At 36.1% G+C, this 19,657-nt stretch overlaps 1 protein-coding gene across 1 annotated transcript in view; it reads right to left on the reverse strand.

Annotated features, from left to right (window-relative positions):
• Positions 1-373: 373 nt before the first annotated feature.
• ZBBX (zinc finger B-box domain containing) overlaps positions 374-19,657 on the reverse strand; it is a 113,694-nt gene continuing 94,410 nt past the window's right edge. Inside the window, exons 16-20 of the mRNA XM_019643911.1 lie at positions 19,387-19,540; positions 18,503-18,619; positions 11,806-12,063; positions 2,618-2,756; positions 374-656 (exon numbers count right to left, since the gene is read on the reverse strand). Coding sequence (XP_019499456.1) covers positions 530-656; positions 2,618-2,756; positions 11,806-12,063; positions 18,503-18,619; positions 19,387-19,540 — 795 coding nt within the window. The 3' untranslated portion in view covers positions 374-529. The remainder of the gene's footprint in view (positions 657-2,617; positions 2,757-11,805; positions 12,064-18,502; positions 18,620-19,386; positions 19,541-19,657) is intronic.

Genomic DNA, 19,657 nt, shown 5'->3' on the forward strand with positions numbered 1-19,657 from the left:
AAATAAGTATTATGTCCACTTTATTTTGGGTCCTGTTTCTCTATTCTAGTAGCAATTTTTGAAGCTATCAGAACTTCTATAAATATCAAAACACTAACAGAAAAAAATGTAATTACCAAAGTAAAAAATGGATTTCAAGTGCAATTAATGACATTGCCAAGTATGACTCGGTTGTCAAATTGACACTCTTATTGATGACATAATTAAAATATGATTAATAATTAAATATTACTTTTCAGCTTATGGTAGGTTATAGAGATACAGTTATAGCTGTCATTTTTTTTAATTCACCAAATTTTACTGATATAACCTGCAATATAGATTAGTATTTGACATACAATAGACAATTTGGAAGAAAAAGCCCTTAAACTCGTCATTTTGCTTACTTTTATTAGTCTGCAAACCTTGAAATATCAGACATTAATAATCAAAAATCTGCAGCACCTCAACAAGGAATCACTTGGGTACTTCTTTCAGTTGTTACTTTTTTCCATTTACTCGGGGTACAGAATGGAAAAAGCACTGAAACTTAGGTACTCTTTGACCATGGTAGTGTGATGACAAGTTGCTTGTCAAGAAAATCCTCTTCCTCCTCTTCTGGGCTGCTCTCAGAAAGTGTCAGCAGAGACTGAACTTCAGTATCTTTTTCAGAAGAGCTGGAAATACATTAAAAGATCAATACACAATATACAGAACTGGGTTTCAACTCTTCATTTATCTTCTGATCAATACTACATACGTTGAAGTCACTGGAGGCAGGCAGATGTGAGGGGGCTGTCACAGGCTGGGGTCGTAATGTGCCCAATACAGCAAGCCTCTTTTTAATGAGAAATTCTCAATCATTCTCCCTCTTCCAAAAACTAAAGCTGCAGTGGTACCAAGGAGAGATTTTACGGTCTCTGGTTGTGTCTTCACTAATGATTCAGCAGGCAATTCAGAAACTTGCAGAGCCTCAGGGTCATCATTACGGGCATTCATCATTCCATTGGCTGTTTAATAAAATCCCTTTGAATAGGCTGCCAGATAAATCACCTCTTTTGTATACAGTAAATTAGGACTGCGTGGATAGCCAGTCAAGACATGCCAAAACCAAAATTAATGACAACAATTATTTAGTTATTTTACTGTGTCGCATTTTATTGTGAGAGGAAACTTGTTGGAGGAGGCTCTAGGGCACAGGTGTTTGAGGTTTGAGAAGAGAGGTAGAGTAAGGGAAGAGAGGGCAGCCTGCCTGCACAATCCAGATATTTGGGTCTAAGTTATCTAGATGGCCAGCCCATGTATGACACTACATAATGTAAAATACTTCACCCCATGATGGATAGAATTGTCCTTTGGGTTCTTTTTTAATGCCCAATACAGGCTAAATCAGCAGTGCCTAAACTCTGGTCTGGGGACCAGGGCAGATCTGTGACCAAAAAAAAAAAAAAAAGAAAAAAAAAAGAAAAAAAAATTAACTGGTCCAAGAAGAGAACAGAAAATAAGAACAAGAAATAACTTTTATGTGAAATTTTTAATTTTAAAGAACTGCATTTTATTCCGTTAGTATGTTCCTAGCATGTTCCCCTTATATTTTTAGTATTAAATGTCCTTTCTTTTATGAAATGATGCTGAGAGTAGGTGAGAGGTTTAGTTACTTTGTTTTTAATGACTTTAGGGGGAAAATAGCAACGTGACATTGATTCCTGTTTTAACAAACTGTAAGTGGTGTTGGAAATGCAAAAATTCAAGAACCACAGCTAAATTATTTCCTCCTTCAGAAAGGAAGAGCACCAGACTCTTGATTCCCTTTTACTGTAATATTAGACTTCAAACCAATCGAAAGAATTTATAATTCAAGGGAATGCTGTTTAACATTTATTTTAGTCCTTCTAGAAGAAACCCTCCTCCCTTTCCAAGGATTCCTATATGTAAATAGTAGAGTCACATGATAAAATACGTTTCTTAAACATTTATTATATCATCTATGTTCCTTATAAACTAATCAGCATGTCTTAATGTTCTTGCCTTATGTGAGGAAAGGCTATTCTATCATTAACAACCTGGACTGGATTTCAAAAAAGAAACTTCTCAATATTCTATTTTTAAATTTTTATTCAGATTATTGCAATGTACTGAAATTTATTAGGTTAATTAATGCAAGAAAGGAAATTGTTTATCAATATAGGAAGAAATGTTGGATTTTTAAATTTCTATTTTTTTTTCATTTTTCTGACACACGTTTTGCAGCAGAGTATTCTCTTTATATTAAAGTAACAGCTTCATAAGCTTTGTACTAAATCTTGATAATAGGTCAGCAAAGGATACAAATATTTTACAAAGAATAGTCATACAAAGTACACACATGAGGACAATCTTTCCTCTTTTTTTTTTTTTTTTTTTTTTTTTTTAGCTGAGCCATCCTGCCTCGTGTTGGCAGCTCAGCGGCAGCTCAGCTTGGGTTGGGCATTGAACCACTGTTGCTCAGAGCTCGCACTCTTGAGTGAAATCTTAACCAACTGAGCCACTCGGCTGACCCTGAGGACAATCTTTCTTAATATAATAAGGAGAACTAGTTAGGGCTTGTGAAAATTGTTACTATGCACTATCTTTACGTATAAGCTGCGTCTTAACCTACCTTAGTTCCTCAATTTCACAGGGTCCAGTTGCACGTAAGCTCTTAAGAAAATCAAGAATAGTCTGGTTGATATTCAGCAAATGGTTGCTGGAGGCTGGTGACTCTTCTGAGGTTAGGCTGTAAACTTTCTCTGAAGGATCTGAAATATTTTAGTTCATGCATTGTCAACACAAATTCAAGAAACAAATGCACAGCATAGGGCTCTGAAAGTTTATCCAGAGTCAACTATAAGTAGCATAAAGAAGGCCAGGACAGATTTTTAATCATCCCTCAATTTTCTAATGATTATGGGGTGGGCAGAGTATGAAGTAAGTTTGATCTGAGATTCCAAATTAGGGCATGAATATTAAGTCACTTTAATCATATTAATTTTTTTAAAGCAAATTCCCCAAGTTTATTTATTTCAGCTTAATTGAGATATAATTGACATGTAACATTGTTTAAGTTCAAGGTATACAATGTGTTGGCTTGAAACACATATATATATATAGCAAAATGATAACCACCACAGTTTTAGGTAACACCTCCATCACACCATGAAATTTCCATTCCTTATTTTGTAATGAGAATGTTTAACATCTACTCTCTTAGGAACTGTCAAGTATCTAACACAGTATTGTTAACTTTCATCACCTGGCTGTATATGTGAAGTCCTCAGAACTTATTCATCTTACGACAGGAAGTTTGTACTTTTTGACTAACATCTGTCAATTTTCCCCACCCTCAGGCCCTGGCAACCACCAGTCTAAGCCTCTGTTTCTGTGAGTTCAGTTTTTTAATATTCCATATATACAGTGATATTTTACAGCACTTGTCTCTTTGTCTAACTTATTTCACACAGTCATGTATATTTTCAATATACATTACACTTAAGAAAAGTGCCAAATGTCCTGAGAATTCGCAAAATTCCAAAGAAAATCCAGTGATCCTCTTTAAAGCTAGAATATTGTGCAACTCCTCAAACTGCATGAATGTTAAGTGCTTTATTATCTCATTTTGTCTTCTAAGATCTAAAAGGTTCACCCCCATACAATCTGAGGCAAAGGTTAGTCTTGGCAAAGCTGCCCTTGATTTTTCCAGCTTCCTTGCTTTGTTTGGGTACAAAACAAACATTTTTATGTGAAAGGAGAGCAAGAAGCTTAAATCTTCTCCCTTTTCAGGAAGTTGGCCTTGATTTAGCCTAGGTAAAGACAAACAGTACAAGTCAGATAAGCAAAATGTATAAGCAAATATATTTTATATAAACTATCAAAAACGCAAGTATAGAAATGATTACTATATTAGAAAAGCCATAAAGGCTTCCTTTTGTCATCGATAAAATTCTAAGAGCCATCTAACTTGTACATAAGGTTATGCTATGATGGCTTTTAAAACTGATCAGATTACTGGGTGCTAGTCTCCCCTTCACTTTTATGAAAGTCCCAAGTAAACATTCTCCTGAACAGAAAAACCAAACACCAAACTACAGTGTGTTACACACTTGACTAAAGAAAAAAAAAATGTGTGTGTGTGTGGTTAGTATCAATTTGAAGTTTTTGAGCAAGCAGAGATTCCCCTACTGAAAGTAACTTGGATTATTTCTGCTGCAAGATAGACTCAATACATTTACAACTGGAAGTGTCCTTAAAATTATTTAGCCCAGTGATTTTCAAATGGAGTATGATACATGGAGAAATTCAGTAGGCCTTGAAAAGCAAGTGAAGTCACCTTTGTTCCTGCTTACTTGAAAGGTATTCTGAAATATAATTCTGAGAATGAATAATTATGTAAAACCAGGCCCATTCTTTTTGCATAATCTGAGTTAGCTCTTGGTGCTCATTCAGTTAGGACTCTTGCCTAACAGAGGGTGAATACCTCTCCTGGTGGCATTCTTTAGATCTAAGAATCACTGTTGGGTTTTAGCACTGGAATCCTACCAATTCCAAATTCTGAATTAACTGCATTCCCACAAGTAACATTTCCAGTCATTGGGGCATGGAAATATACCTTGCGTGTCTGTCTCCTTTGACTTGGTGGAAAACTAGGAGAGAAGCTGAAAGCTAGAGAATTAGATTCTGGAACATAGTGATGTATGATATTGGTGAGCTAAAAGAGCTCAGGTCTAGTTCCAGTTCTTCGACTGGGAGGTGGTGTGAATTTCAACAAGTTACCAATCCCCTGTGGGCCCTTCATTTTCTAAACATACCTACAAATGACATGCCAATGTTTAGGAGGGTATGACAACCAGCACACTCGCCCTGGTACCTGTGAGTCCCATCCCCAGCCCATCAGCCTCCGGCTTTCCTTTCCCTCCATCTCTCTTCCACTCTGCCACTGTATCTTTCCTTGTTTATCCCTCCATATTTTCTCCCCTTTACCTTCATTCTGCCCACACCCTCTCTCACTTAAGTGGTCCCAATATTGATTTGAAGTAAGGATTTCAAATGATCTAAGTAGCATTGTGGCATGGTGGTGTGCCTGGGTATCTGCCTGAGCTCTTATGCACTCAGGGGAAACCATGGGTGGGCACATCACCCAGAGCCTCAGTTACTGTACCCACAAAGTGGAAATTAAAAATAGCACCTATCCTATCATCCTCTGAGTAGCTATGAAGATAAAATGGAGGAACATTACATATAAAAACAAACAGTGATTATTATCACTCATTGAATGGTTTCATATTCCTTTTATCAAAAACTTTTTAACATGTTGATTTTCACTTGTAGGTAGCACTCAATTTTTTTCCTGAAATTCAAAGGTGCCCTAAAGAAAAACTATTGCCATTCTAGCCCATGATAACCTGACTGTCTTTACAAGGGTTATCTACTTAATTTACTACCTATGAAGCCCAAGTGGACCTTTTCACAATTTACTATCTTGCTTGATGGTCAACCAATGAACAGAGGCTTCAATAACTTAGGAAGCCACTGACTTTCTACTTTACTTCACAGGCAGTTGGCGACATCTGCTATTATCAGAGATTTTTACTCTTTCTTGTTTAAGAAAAAATACTTCCCTCTCTTTAATTACTTGGCTCAGTTAACTACCTATGAACTTATACAAAAGACTCTCTTAGGGATTTAAGGGCCACAAAAACTCTGAAATCACAAATCAGAATGAGTTTGAAACAAATGAGTCATTTTTACTTACTGAAAAGGTAAATGTTTTAAAGTAAATCATTACTGATACTTTCTCATAATGTATCTCTTTGATATTTTCCAAATTTCCTCAGGTTATGACAGCACCCAAACAATGACAAGGTGCCTGGATAAATGTCATACTGATATGTTGAGCTTATTAAATAAATGACTGTACTGTTATTTACAAAGATTTTTGTAGAGGGAAGGATAATATGGCATGAGGTAACAGCAAACTATAATCCTCAAAGTGGTCTAGCGGAAAACGTAAGTTTTAGAATGGAAACAACTTTTAGATGTTTGGGACTAAAAATTAGACTTACCAAGAGCACCATACCTTAAAGCATGTAGAAAGCACCACCCACTCGTACCTTATATAAGATTTTTTTCAGGACTTACAATGTGCTAGGCACTGCTGAGTTTGTGTGTGTGTGTGTGTGTGTGTCCCTACCTCAAACCCCAACGGCTGGTCAGGGCTCTCAGAATGTCATCCAAACTCCTTATTGTAGAGAGAAATAAATTTCCATAAATATAATGTTTAATACATATTTGAATTCAATCACTGAACAATTTTATGATAGGACCTATTATTATACCCATTTTCATACATAGAAACTGATACAAAACGAGATTAAGAGAATAATTTGCCCAGTATCTGGAAGCTAGTAAGTGGTGGTTTTGTTCCAAAACCCCACTCACATCCCCCCTGCCCAGGAGCCTGGCATCCTACCACCCTGCCCTGCTTCCGCTAGTCTCCTGATTTAGCAGGAAGCTGTGTCTGCACACACACATCCCCTGCTGTGCCCAGCTCGCCTGCTTCTGAAATGGCTCTAATATCTGCCACAGCAATCTGAATCAAAGGAGAAACACTTTACTTAATGTAGTTATTTTCTGTCTTTTCTTCTCCCAGCTCCTTGGCAAGGCTATCTCTCATAGAACTTAGTGGAAGTGGATACATCCCAGAACTAACAGAAAACGAGTCACAAGGTTTGCTGCTCACAAAAATGCAGCTTTCACAGGGATGCGAACACATTTACATTTGTATAAGAGTCGAATTGTGTAGCTGTGTCTGTATGAGATCAAATCTCATGAGGAGTTTTTCCAGGCTGCATCATGAGTAGCGAAATGTGAGCAGAATTTTTCTGCCCATTGATGCTAAACAAAATGCAAAAGCCTTGTGCAGAATCAGTACATTTTCTAGAATAGGGCCTGATTTCGTACAGCATCTGTCACCTCAGCGACGATGGGGTTGATTCAGCTGATAGCCCTCCTCTTCCCTCCTTGGCTCCAGGTGAGCGTCTCATTCAAGCTGTGCACTCATCCAAAGCCAATCTTCCCAAATAGAAAGAGAGCCGTTCCTGGGTCAAGTGTTATGTGAGGGACTGACTGCCTTCTGCTCCTGGGCCAGCAGAAAAGCCCTCACACTTCACAGGCTCTGCAGAGTGAGCTTGCTCTCGTATATGAAAAATTATGTATTCTAGGGAAAATACTGGTGCTGGTGTATGAGAAAAGGAGAGAGACAGGGGAAAAGTGATGCATGGAAGAACAAAAGTGATAAAGGCAGTGAAAAAGCTTGGTGGTTAAAAACAAACCTACAAAAAGACTACTGTTTGTAAGGGCTGTATTCCATTTGTAAATAGAACTTATCAATCTATCAAAATAAGAAAACTCTTCCTCTTCTGATTAAAAACTGTATGTTTATCATTTTAGATCTAGGTCAGACCAGACAAGCTTCGTTTCAGAGTCTGCCTTTAGTGTGAGAATTACCTCCTAGGATATTTACATTTTTTTTTTTTAGTAATTTACAGTAGAGCAAATGAATGATGATGGATGGGTACAGAAAGATTATAAACCTTCTTTCCTCAACCTCTAATGAAATGAATAAAAAAAGCAGAAAAATAAAAATAAAAATAAAATCATAACAGGAACCAAACAAAGAAAGGGATACAAGTTCACATAATAAAGTTTGAGAAGAGGCAACCAAAGAAATACAGGGAAAATTCATTGGGGTGGAGCTGAGTGCTGCTACCCACCCCTCCCCAGTTCCTGCCCAATATGCATACCAAACTAGTAATAAAAAAAGGATAGTTATTTAAAGTACTGACAAGTCTCACCAATACCACACTAAGTTGTGGAAAAATAGTGAAGGGGAAGTAAGTAAATGGATTTGAAATATTTTTTAAAGCCCCTAAATACCCACCATAAGATCTTTGCTGAGGCAAGAAAACTGAAAACCTGTAGTGTCCCCACAGGGGCAGAACACAGTTGAAACCAGGTTTAATGAAATTTGGCACTATCCTCCCCCAAGCCTTTGAGCTGTCAGGGTAGAAAGGTGCAGTGTCCAAGGCATAAATGTAGCTCCCAAGACAAGACTGACAGATCTGAGTATAGGTGAGGAGCATTTCAGGGAGAATATAGTCTCACTATATAAAAAAAAAGCAGAGGATATGAGCAAAGCCACCCATGATAAGTAGGAGCAAGTAAGATACAAAGAAATGACAGCAACTAGCTTTGCAAACAACCCAGCCAGAATCCAAGAAGCCACAGCATGCAAAGAATGATTGCATAAAATGCCAATCTGGTAGAAAATATATCACGATCATAAGAAAATTCCAAGTCCTTTGGCTACAAAAGAAAGAAAAACATTTTTTAAAAGAGTAAAACTAACCTCAAAGATCAAACAACATGTGAGTGACATCATAAAGGAAAAAATTCAATGGTCAACTGTTTCTGAATTAGATCCTCTACCGGAATAAAAACAAACAAACAAATAAACAAACAAAAAAAAAACAAGCTATAATGAACATCACTGAGAAAATTTTTAAAAATTAGATAGATATGCACTGTGGATTATAGACTCTCATTGTAGCAATGCTAAATTACTTACTTTTGATCATTGTACTGTTGTTGTGTAAAAGAATGTCCGTGTTCATGGGAAATGTGCACTTAATTATTATTATTATTATTATTATTATTATTATTATTTTTGGTAAAAGGTCATGATGTTTATAACTTCCTCTCAAGTGAAAAAAAAAGAGCTCTGTGTGTCTGTATATAGATGCAAATAGGGACTGAAGACAGGCTGTGAACTGGATCAAGTGTATACATTGGTTCCTTGTACTATTTTTACATTCTTGCAAATTTTCTGCAAGTTTGAAATCGTATCAAAGTAAATAATTACCAAAGATAGTGAAAGCAGTACTTTAAGAGAGCTAATTTATTAAGTCAGTCATTAAAGAATGGACTATAACCAGCTGAAAATTGAAATTCTGACACAGAAGATATGCTTGAGAGAATCACAGTAAATGCAAAGGAAAATAAAAACTGGATAAAACAATTGAAGAAAATATAAGTAAAGGCACTGTTCAAAGAGGATCCAACATAAACAAAATAGGTTTCTCAGCAGGAGAAAACCAAATGGCACAGAAAAGCAATTCAAATATACAATAGCAGAAATTTCTCTGAAAATAAAAAGGAGCTTATTTTGTAGACAAAAAAAAACAAAAAACACTCTGTTTTAAGATGTGTTGAATTATTAAAACTGAAATAGAATCCTGGTTCAGTTACTGAATTTCAAAGACATGAAAAAAAATTTTTTTTTCAAACGTCCAGTGATGAAAGAAGCATGTCACATGCAAGAAAGAGGATGAAGTAAAAAATCAAGGTAAACTCAAACTACTTCAGAGCAGAATTCAGACTGAGAAAATGATGAATAGGTATGTGTAAGGTTTAATAGAAAAGCGACCCTAGGAAATTATCCTCAGCCAATTTGCCATTCAAATGTAAACGTAGTCAGGCATGCTCAAACATGAACGAACTCGAGTAATAGAGCTACCGTGAGCCCTGCCTGGGAGGAAAAACTATTTGACAATCATATTCAACCAAACAAAAGTTAAATGGAAAACCTGTGCTAACGGACTGGCTCGCACGTGTTCAGGGAGAGAAGACTGCAGAAATACCTACTAAGTGCAAAGCAAGAGAATTGTGAACCACTAAATTAATCTAGCCAACTTGCCAATCGACCCCACAGACAAAACACAGACATTCTCAAGAATCCCACAATCAAACCTTCCAGAGAAGAATCAAAATAAATGGTTCACAATTGGGAAGTCATAGTAAAAACGCTAATGCTGATCATTTAATCCATATGAGTTTTCACTAAGAAAAAAAAATGAAAGGAAACCTTGAAAAACTGAAAAGTAGCATCACTATAACAGTGATATATTCAATAGTATCTATAATTACATGCGGTTAAAAAAATAAGAAATAAATGAGTTCTTATCTCTTATTACAGGGATTTAATTTACTGTCTAAAATTAAATCATATAGTTTAAAATGGCCTCCATTGCTTACTGATTCTCTTTACATTTTTCCTTAATTTTTAAAGGGATAGTTGTAAAAATTACAAGTGAGCCCATATAAAACTGCAAATATTCCACTGTTTTTTGTATACAAAATGGTAATTTCATATCATTTGACTTATGATGAAAAAGTAGTTATCTGAAATGTACAATTTCCTTTAGTTTCATTTTAATTTTTTGTTATATTGGGTAAATACCTATATGACTTTTAGAAATATTATATAGAGCAAAACCTATTTTTGTAAAATTATTACTCTCTTTCCTTCAATTAATCCATTCTTCTAAATAGAAATCTTCTTATTTTTTTTTTAAGATTTTATTAGGGAATTGGAGGAGGGAACAGACAAGTTGCTGTCCTTTTGTTCTTCAGTCTAGTTGTGGAGGATGTTGCTTCACTGGTCCAAGTTGGTATTATCATTGTGCTCTTCCCGGGTGAGACAGTAGCTCGCCAGCCATTGGATGATGTCTCATGGCAGCTCATGAAAGCTCACGCCAGCTGCTAGCCACTCACAGTAGCTTACGGCAGCCCACTGCAGCCCCTCTGCAGCCTACGCCATTGCCGGCAACTCACGGCAGCCCAGCTCCAGGTGGAGCTGTTGTTCTCCATGTTAGCTGTAGAGAGCACAGCTCACTGGCCCATGTGGGAATTGAACCAGCAGTCCTGTTGTTCAGAGCTTGTGCTCTTACCAACTGAGCCACTCGGCCGGCCCTATAAATTCTTATATGTATATTTATGATATAAACAGACATTTAAAACGATGTTCATCAAATGTTAAGAACTGTTTTCAGAGTAGTGAGATTTTGTGGGGATTCTGGTTTCCTTTTTTGTTTGTTTGTTTTTTGTCTTGCTTGAAATTTTCAAAACCAAGGTGTGCTCTTTTTAGGAAAGCAGCAGAGTCATTATGCTAAGGTACTATCACTAAAACAACAATGACAAATGAAACCAAAGGGAGAGCCATGTGTGGAAAACACAGGCTCCTGAGAAGGTTCTGGCTTGCCTCTCAGACTTGCAGCGGCTTCCACCAAACTATATGAACAACTTTCTGATGAAAGTTAAGATTACTTCCCCTCAGGTTTGTTCCCAAACCAGACCTCTGTAAATTCAAGAATATGGTTATGATTCACCAAACTATATCCTTTGAGGTTCAGGAAACAGAATGCACAAGAGTAATTTCTCCTCAAACTGGCCTGCCAGCCAGCAGCACTGTCATCAACGGGGTGCTTGTCAGATGTGCAGAATCTCCAGGCTCCAGCCCAGACCTCCTGAGTCAGAATCTGTATTTTTAACAAGATACCCGGAGGCTTTGTGTACATGGTGAAGTCTGAGAAACACTGGTTTAAGCAACCTAGCAGCTTCACTCTCCAACAAGTGTGTTGGGCAGCAGCTTTCCTAAAGCTACAAACGTTAACCACTCAGTGGTTTTGTAGAAAGGAGAAAAAAAATTCAGTCCACATGAAGGTTCTTAAGCAATACAATTTAACTGTGTATTTTGTGGCCTAAGGAAGACTATCTCTAGTGTGGTTGGCATCCACACATGACATTTTCAGGGTGACACCAGGGGATATTCAAGAAAACACACAAAAAATTGATAGTTCAAAGAGGGGAAGTGAAAGGCTTTTGTGTTTGCTAGCTGGTTTTCTTGGAACGCAATATGAAGAATCAGGCAGAAAGCACAGTTAACATTGTCCACAGTGAAAAAAATAGCATTACCTGCAAGATTTCTCAGCACTTTTAATTCTTTGTCCAAATTGTCTAAGGTTTGTTGATCAGCAGCATGGTCTGAGGAAGGCTCATTGTGGTCAGTAATATCGATATATTCAATTTTTGAAATTTCATAAGCAGCTCTAGATAACGATGGAGTGACTGCACTTCTTGATCGAGGATGAGAGGAGGAAAGGCAACGGGAGCTTTTTTTAACAGAGTTAGAAAGTGGCAGATGTGCTGTTGAAGGTCTCTGTGATGTCTGGCCTAGCAAGAAAAAAATTTAAATCAACTGTTTTGTAAATTCTGAATGAGTGCTGAAAGATACAAAATACCAGCCAAACTTAGAGCAGCCATGCAACAGAGTTTATGAAAAAATGAACTTTGGATTATCATCCAGATTAGTTTACCACAATTTGTTAATCCCAAATTACTTTTACCATGTCATAACACTTCTGGGTTATTTTTCCCAAATTTTTTCTACACTTGGGAAAAGATAAACTAATTTTAACTAAAGTAAAGCATCTGTAAACTAACTCAATTCCACACTAGTCCAGCACTCAGTCTTATAACCTTTCTCAGAGCCAACTGCAGTGCCATGTTCCTTAAATTCTAGGACAATACCACACAGTGCCTTATAAGAGAAAACTCATAGGATAAACATGGTATTACTCCCCAGTGAACCAACTTTACCTGATAGAGTGTAATTTATTTATTTATTTATTTATTTATTTATTTATTTATTTATTTATTTATTTATTTATTTATTTATTTATCTATGGTATTTATTTTTTGAGGAGGGCACAGCTCATAGTGGCCCATATGGGGCAACATTGGTGTTATCAGCACCGCACTCTAACCAACTGAGCTAACTGGCTACCCCTCTTTTACGTTAGAAAAAATATGGAGCAAAATAGGCTAGTATACATATTAAAAAACAAAAACAAAAACATAGCCTCTAAAGAAATTGAGATCACATCTCTAACTTTCCAAAATATGAGTTCACTCTCTGCTGCTTTATAGGATATTTTTATGGAGACGTTCCAGAAGCACAGATCTAAGTCAGGTTGTTACTTTGTTCTGTTAGTGCAGTCACTGCTTTGTCTTGATATATCTCAAGGGTTAATTTAGTTGGTTTCTTCAACATGTGTGTTTCTTTTATAGTAGGAAAAAAGAATCTCTTCAAATCTTATACCAATACAACATAACTAATTTTAATTTGGCATTGTTCCAAGATTCTTTAATAAAGGGAATTTTCAAGGTACAAATTTAGAAATGCATACCATAGGTAAAGTACTGATTCATTGATCTGATTTAGATTAGATGAATATATTTACATTAAATATGAATGATTTAGAGTATAAGTTTGCATTCCCTTAACACAAATTGGCTTTGTGTAAAAAATGAATTTGTTAGAGAAGTGCTGTTGTCATTATCATAAAAATTATGATTTGACTGAACATATGCCATATAGCATTATGCCCAAACCATTGGCTCAAAGGAAAATATAAAATTCAGAAGAGTGGTTATAGGCAGTTGTCATGTATTAAACATTTAATAACTATTGAGTTAGCCTTTTTTGTGTGTGTTAAACTTTAAAGATCTACTTTGAAAGTAGCTAGCACCCTAAGAAGAATCTTAATGTAGTGTGTAATTATTTAAGCAATTAAAACTGACTAAGGTAAGTCCCAAAGGGCATCGATTTTAATGAACATTTCAGAAATCAATTTTGTAAACAATTTTTCTTGGAATGGAATTATGAATAAATTAAGATCCTGACCTTTTGTGTCTGTTTCTGCTCAGAGACAATTCTGAAGAAAAATAACTGACAAAAAAAAATGTGCCTGTGTTTTAAGAAAAATAAATGTAAATATCCCTCAGAATTATTTTAATGGCAAGAATTTAGAAATGACTTCTCTTTTTCCCTGCAATATGTAAAAAAAGTCAATATTTTATTCCTAGCCACCAAGCAAAGCAAGCTCACCATTCACAGAACAGGACAGTGAGTGTAACAGTAATTCAACTGCAAAAATAAAAAATTTTATATCTACTGAGGAAACCATACTCTTCTATCTGTATTGTGCTGTGTCTCAGACAAGTAAAATTTAAAAGTATTTGGAACTCTTATTAAAATAAACAAACGAAAGATGTTATTAGCAAGAACTGGACTTCTGCCAACACAGATAGGTAAGAAAATGTTATCATAATGTAGATGTCCTTCATAAGATTCAGGAGAGTACAAACACTTACTGAACTCTCGTAACAACCTCTAGTTGTCATGGTATGTGAGGTTAATTGATCCCAACTGAGGAGGGAAAACAAGAAAAAAAAAGTACTCCAGGGATGATCAGACTTACGGTAGCACACAACAAAGAGGAAGACCACCTTTTTTAATGGAAATATGTTCAAAGCATAACTTAGAGTAACTAACACATAGAAAGAGACAGAAGATGCTCCAACTTTGTCCTTAATTTTACTCATTTATTTTATTCATGTAGGTAAATATTCATTCCCTCTGATGTGTATTGTGTAAGCTTATTAATGTTATTGCTAGGGTTAAGATTTAAAACAGTTAAGACTGGCACTAATTAAAAATGCCACTGTTGAAAGGATCATACCATTTTTTTTTAAAGTCTAATTTGTAGATTATGAGCATAACAAATTACTTTAGGAGTAACTTGTTCCATCACTGGAATAGTAAATTTAGGAAATTATATATTAACACTGATCACAGTTATACTTTAAATATAACAAAATAAACTGTCCTTGGTATTAGCTAAATAATATATGCTCTATGATTACTAATGAAAACATGAAAAATATTTGAAAGATAAAGAAGAGTCCTCATTAATGCACACAAGAATGCTGATGAGAATATGAAAACTACGAATCACTCATTGAATAGTATTTAATACAACAATAATTGTTGCTGTTCTAATTATAAATTAGAATGGATGAAGCATAATCAGAGTAACTTGCTTTTTGCACAGTGCTTCAATAACAAATACCTTTCTGATCAAAGGACCTAATATTTTATTTGTGACTAAAGGTGGCAAAATATTATTGTCTATTGATATTCTTGCTTCACTGTGTAAATTACTAAGAATTTATATATAAGAAATTGAAATACATTTTCTTAGAGTTCTTGAAACATAAATGCAAATTTTATTTAGCAGCATGGTTTAGTGGGAAAAATGCTAAACTTGGAAGCAAGAACCTTATTGTCTAATCTCACCGATTAGAAATTAGCTTGTGGGACATCTCAGTTTTCGCATACCCCCTCCCACTCGGGAGTTGTAAACTTTCTCTTGCTTTAATAAAACTATGCTCTGCTACAAACTTAAGAAATAAAGAAAGAAAGAAAGAAAGAAAGAGAGAGAGAGAGAGAGAGAGAGAGAGAGAGAGAGGAGAGAAAGAGAGAAAGAGAGAAATTAGCTTGTGACCTGAGATATGACAATTCATATCTCACCAGTAAAATTAGAGTTGGACAGAATGATGTCTTAAATCCCCTCCAACCTATAAATTAACACCCAGTCCAATTCAATTATAAAATCATTTGTCAAATCCTGAAACTGCCAGGCACTGTGTCAGATCTGGGTATTCAAAATTGAAGACAACATTGTCCTTACATTTGAGTCACATTGCATTACTCCAAGCTAACACACTAACACACAGTCCTGCTACCCTGCCTCCCTCATTCAGAAACACTTCCGAAGTAACTACAATGCACCAGGTCCTGTTCCATCCCTGAGGGTACACCAATGGACAGGACAGGCTAGGCCCTTGCTTTCTTTCCAACTAAGGTGTGGTAAGCAGAAAATAAACAAGTACATAAAAATAATGTCATTTAATGGTAGATTCTCTAAAAACGACAAAAGATGGTAAATGTGATTAAGGGACACAAGAGACCAGAATTAAATAGACAGGGTGGTCTGAGGAGGCCTTTCTAAGGAGGTGGCATCTGGGCTAAGGCTGAATAATAGAAAAGAATCAATCATCTGAAAAAGTATGTCAAGATGGAGATGGAAGCTTCAAAGCATCCTGGGTCAGAGGGAAAAGCAAACTCCAAAGCTAAGAAGTACGGTAAGAACGAGGCCTAAGAGCAGAAAAAGCCAGTGGGGCTGCAATGGGACAAGCTGTAGTTAGAAGAGAGGGCAGAGCCGCACAGGTACTGCTGTGTAACGCACAGTAAGGCACATAATGCTTTTCCATCTTCTTCAAGGAGCTATGCGATGCTTTTAAGCAGAAGATTGACATGATGAAATTTATGGTTTAAGTTTACGGAAAACATGATTCCCTCCCTATAAATAATAAACAATTTTAAGACTACAAATATAAGCAGTTCACTCACGGACTATAAATAGTAGAATTTGATGGAAAGTAGTCATAGCAGCATGTTTTGGAGAGAGGCAAGCATGAATTTGGGGGAGACAAGTGGACGATGACGGACCACTGGCTTGGGTTCATCTTGAGCAGTAAAGACAGAAGCGGTTTGATTTGGGGTCTATTGTAGAGCTGAAATCAGCAGGATCCAGGGATGAACAGGATGTGGTGGGTGAGAGTCAAGATGACTACGGCTCCCAGTTTCGGGCTCATAGACGTCCGGAGGATGTCGCCATGTGCAGAGACAGGAAGATGGGGTGGGAGAGGAGTGAGGAGCTAGGACTAGGCTTCGGCAGTGGGTGGGGCAGAATCCATAGACTTGCTGCTAAACATTTTTACATTCATAAATTAGAAAAAAAATCTTACAGAAATAAGAATTCCTTTACATACTGGCATCAGTTCAGAATATGAGATTTCCATAAATTATGGCATTAGCCAGGAGATTTTTATTTATTTCAGGCCACAGAGATAAAGCCCCTAACTGTCCATAAAGCCCCTAACTGGTAAATCTTATGAATTCTTCAAGGTTCAGCTGAAATGTCACCTAACCTCTAACACCTTGCATATCTACACTTTTCAGTGGCAATTATTTCATCATCTTCATTTCTAAAAAACTGCACATGTACCTATCTCTATTATAACTGATCACGTGTATTAATTACATGTCAATCTCCCAAAGTATGTTACTCACAGTCCTTTTATAAAATGTATGGTATAATTTGTGTGCTTATAGAGCACACAAATCCACAGAGACGTTTTCTCAATGTATGAGCTTTGGACTACTACATCAGCATAACAAGGAGTTGTTGATATAGTAAATGCAAATTCCTGGACCCTATCTCAGCCTTAATGAATCAGAATCTCTAAGCGTAAGGTGGAGAGAGCCATATTAAAACAGGTTTCCTAGCTGATTATGCTCACAGGGACACTTTGGAACCTCTGCACTGAACCCTAAGCCCTCAGGCTACAGAAATTAGGGCTTCTTTTGTGTCACCAGTGTCTGGCAGTGCCTGGCCTAAAGTAGGTGCTCTCACAAATGTGTTTTATAGTAATTTAATGATGTCAACTGACCATTCCAAATTGATACTTAAAGGCATTTGGCTACTTAAAGATCGGTCCTAGTATGTATGTGTGTGAATTTGTTTTCATCATACAGTAACTTCAAACAATTCCTTTGACTGCCTCAGAAAGAAACACCCAGAATTTTTGAAGTGGCTCTAGACTTTGATATGAGAACAGGTGCCTAACTATAAAGGCAGAAAACACTTATCATAAAGGGATAGTTTTTCCACGAAAGAAAATCTCTCATATCTGGCAGTTTTGCAACATAAATACATACAGAAAGTATCTAATCTAGCCTAGAAGCTTTAATCATAGGATTTAGATAAAGCAAGAGAGATGTAAATCTTACCGATCTGGACAATTTGTATGCAATTAAATCTCTGGCTTGAAGATGGCCTTCAAACTAAGGCAAATAGCCCCCTTAGTCAAGTGTTCTGCCTAAACCACGAGCTCTGGAAGATCAGGGAGCATGACTTAAGCATCCTTCTTCTCCCAGGCCCAGCGCAGTGTCAATACATGCAACACATCCGTGTGGAACGGCCTCCATTCATTAGCATCTACTGCAACTTCATATCAAATTCAGCCAAAGCAAACCTACTTTAGCAGGTATTATTGGATAACAATAATGATCCAATAATAATGCTGATTCTAATGATGTCAAAATCCTCTGTATACACTCACTAGGGAAGTATCACAACACACATTCAACATGTCAAAAGAGTTATCCTATAGAAAATCTAGCAATTATTTTGGTTAGACAATGAAGATAATGAACATTCAGTGTTAGGTTCAGAATGGAAGTGTCTCACCCAAGGCTACCAACAGCAATCTTCACCTCAGCCATTCATTTCACCAATGGCTCTGTCTGGTCATCATATTAACCAAGTATGCAACACCTAGCATAGAAACACTCTTTCCTAAGAGTGTAATGAAACTGAATATGTATTATCTGAGGATTGTTCAAGATCTACGTCATGTCCTGAGATGTTAAAAATATTATTCTCTAATGCATTGCTCCAGAAAATAGCTGACTATAACTTAGGTTTTTTGAGAGAAATAATGACTACTTTAGGGTTTTTTGTTTTTTGTTTTTGCTTTTTTGGTTTGGAAAGAAACATCCAAGACAGTTAGTTAAAATGATTCAGTTTATATTATAAAACTGCAACAATTAATTTTTAGGTGGCTAGTAAACTGCTGCAAGGCAAGCTAATAAACAAAGTGAGCCAGCGACACGGCACCACAGTCTTACAGTTTACCTTACCCATCTTTTGCTGGGTTCTACTTGATGATGGGTTCTGGGCACTCTGAGGAACACACAAGGCAACTGCGCTGTCAGCAGGTGCACTTATGCTATTGTCTGGGATCCATTCTCTGCCTCCTGAAATAGGAAAATCATAATATACATTTTAAAAAGGAGAGAAATTCAAGTTGCTGCTTTATTATATTTATTGTCTTACTGGATAATATTTAGCAAATAATAAATATTTGTAACAGTGTGATATATATTTCAAAAGATAAAACCTCATAATTTTATAATTAAAACCATTTGATTCACGTAGCTTAATAAAAAGAAAAAATAAAGTCTAAATTACAAAGGCATTACACACACAGGCTTGAATAGAAACAAGTATCTTAGAAATTGTGTAACAATATATCATAAAGTATAATAGTCTGTATATGAATAAAGACATTTGAATACATAGGAAATAAAAGAATATAGGTGACACCAAGACCTAGTTTCAAAAGGAAATTACAGGTATATCTTGGAAATCTCACAAATCCTAAGATTTTGATATTTGCTTGTAATATGGCATTTAAGAATCATCATACAATATATAACAGCTAATAAAGTGATTCAAATAATTTTTATGTTACAGTTTAGTAAGGGAAACATTTCTAAATTCTAAATATAATTTCTCTCCAGTCTTCTTATAGTCATGTTATCTCTCATTCTGATAGTAGCCTTCAATATAAATATGTGGTAACTCACACAGGGTTCATAATTTCAGCTAGAGAATAAAATGATTTTATTCGTTAAACAGAATTGCCCAGTATTTCCTAAGATGACGACGGACTGTTTAAAAAAATGTGTCAAAGAATTGTTAGGTTAGTCCACAGGCTATCTGATCTCATGTCTGAATTTACCTGTAATTGTAATCCTAGTACTGGAATAGCTGCATTCTAAGCTATTAGAAGGAAGGAAGTTGAGCTTTTCATTTTTATCAAAAACAAAGAATCTTTCAAGTCCTTGATATTTTTCAGTTATAGGCTTACTTCTGAGGGCTACTTCTTGTAACGACTAGGAAACAAAATATCAACAAAATTAAGTGTATTTTACCTCCTCAACACAAAACAAAACATTCATTCATTGAGTGCCTACTATGTTCTTGAAATGGGTTCTGCCCTCATCAAGTAT

The sequence above is a fragment of the Hipposideros armiger genome, unplaced genomic scaffold, assembly GCF_001890085.2.
Source record: "Hipposideros armiger isolate ML-2016 unplaced genomic scaffold, ASM189008v1 scaffold_83, whole genome shotgun sequence".
NCBI classification, from domain to species: Eukaryota; Metazoa; Chordata; class Mammalia; order Chiroptera; family Hipposideridae; genus Hipposideros; species Hipposideros armiger.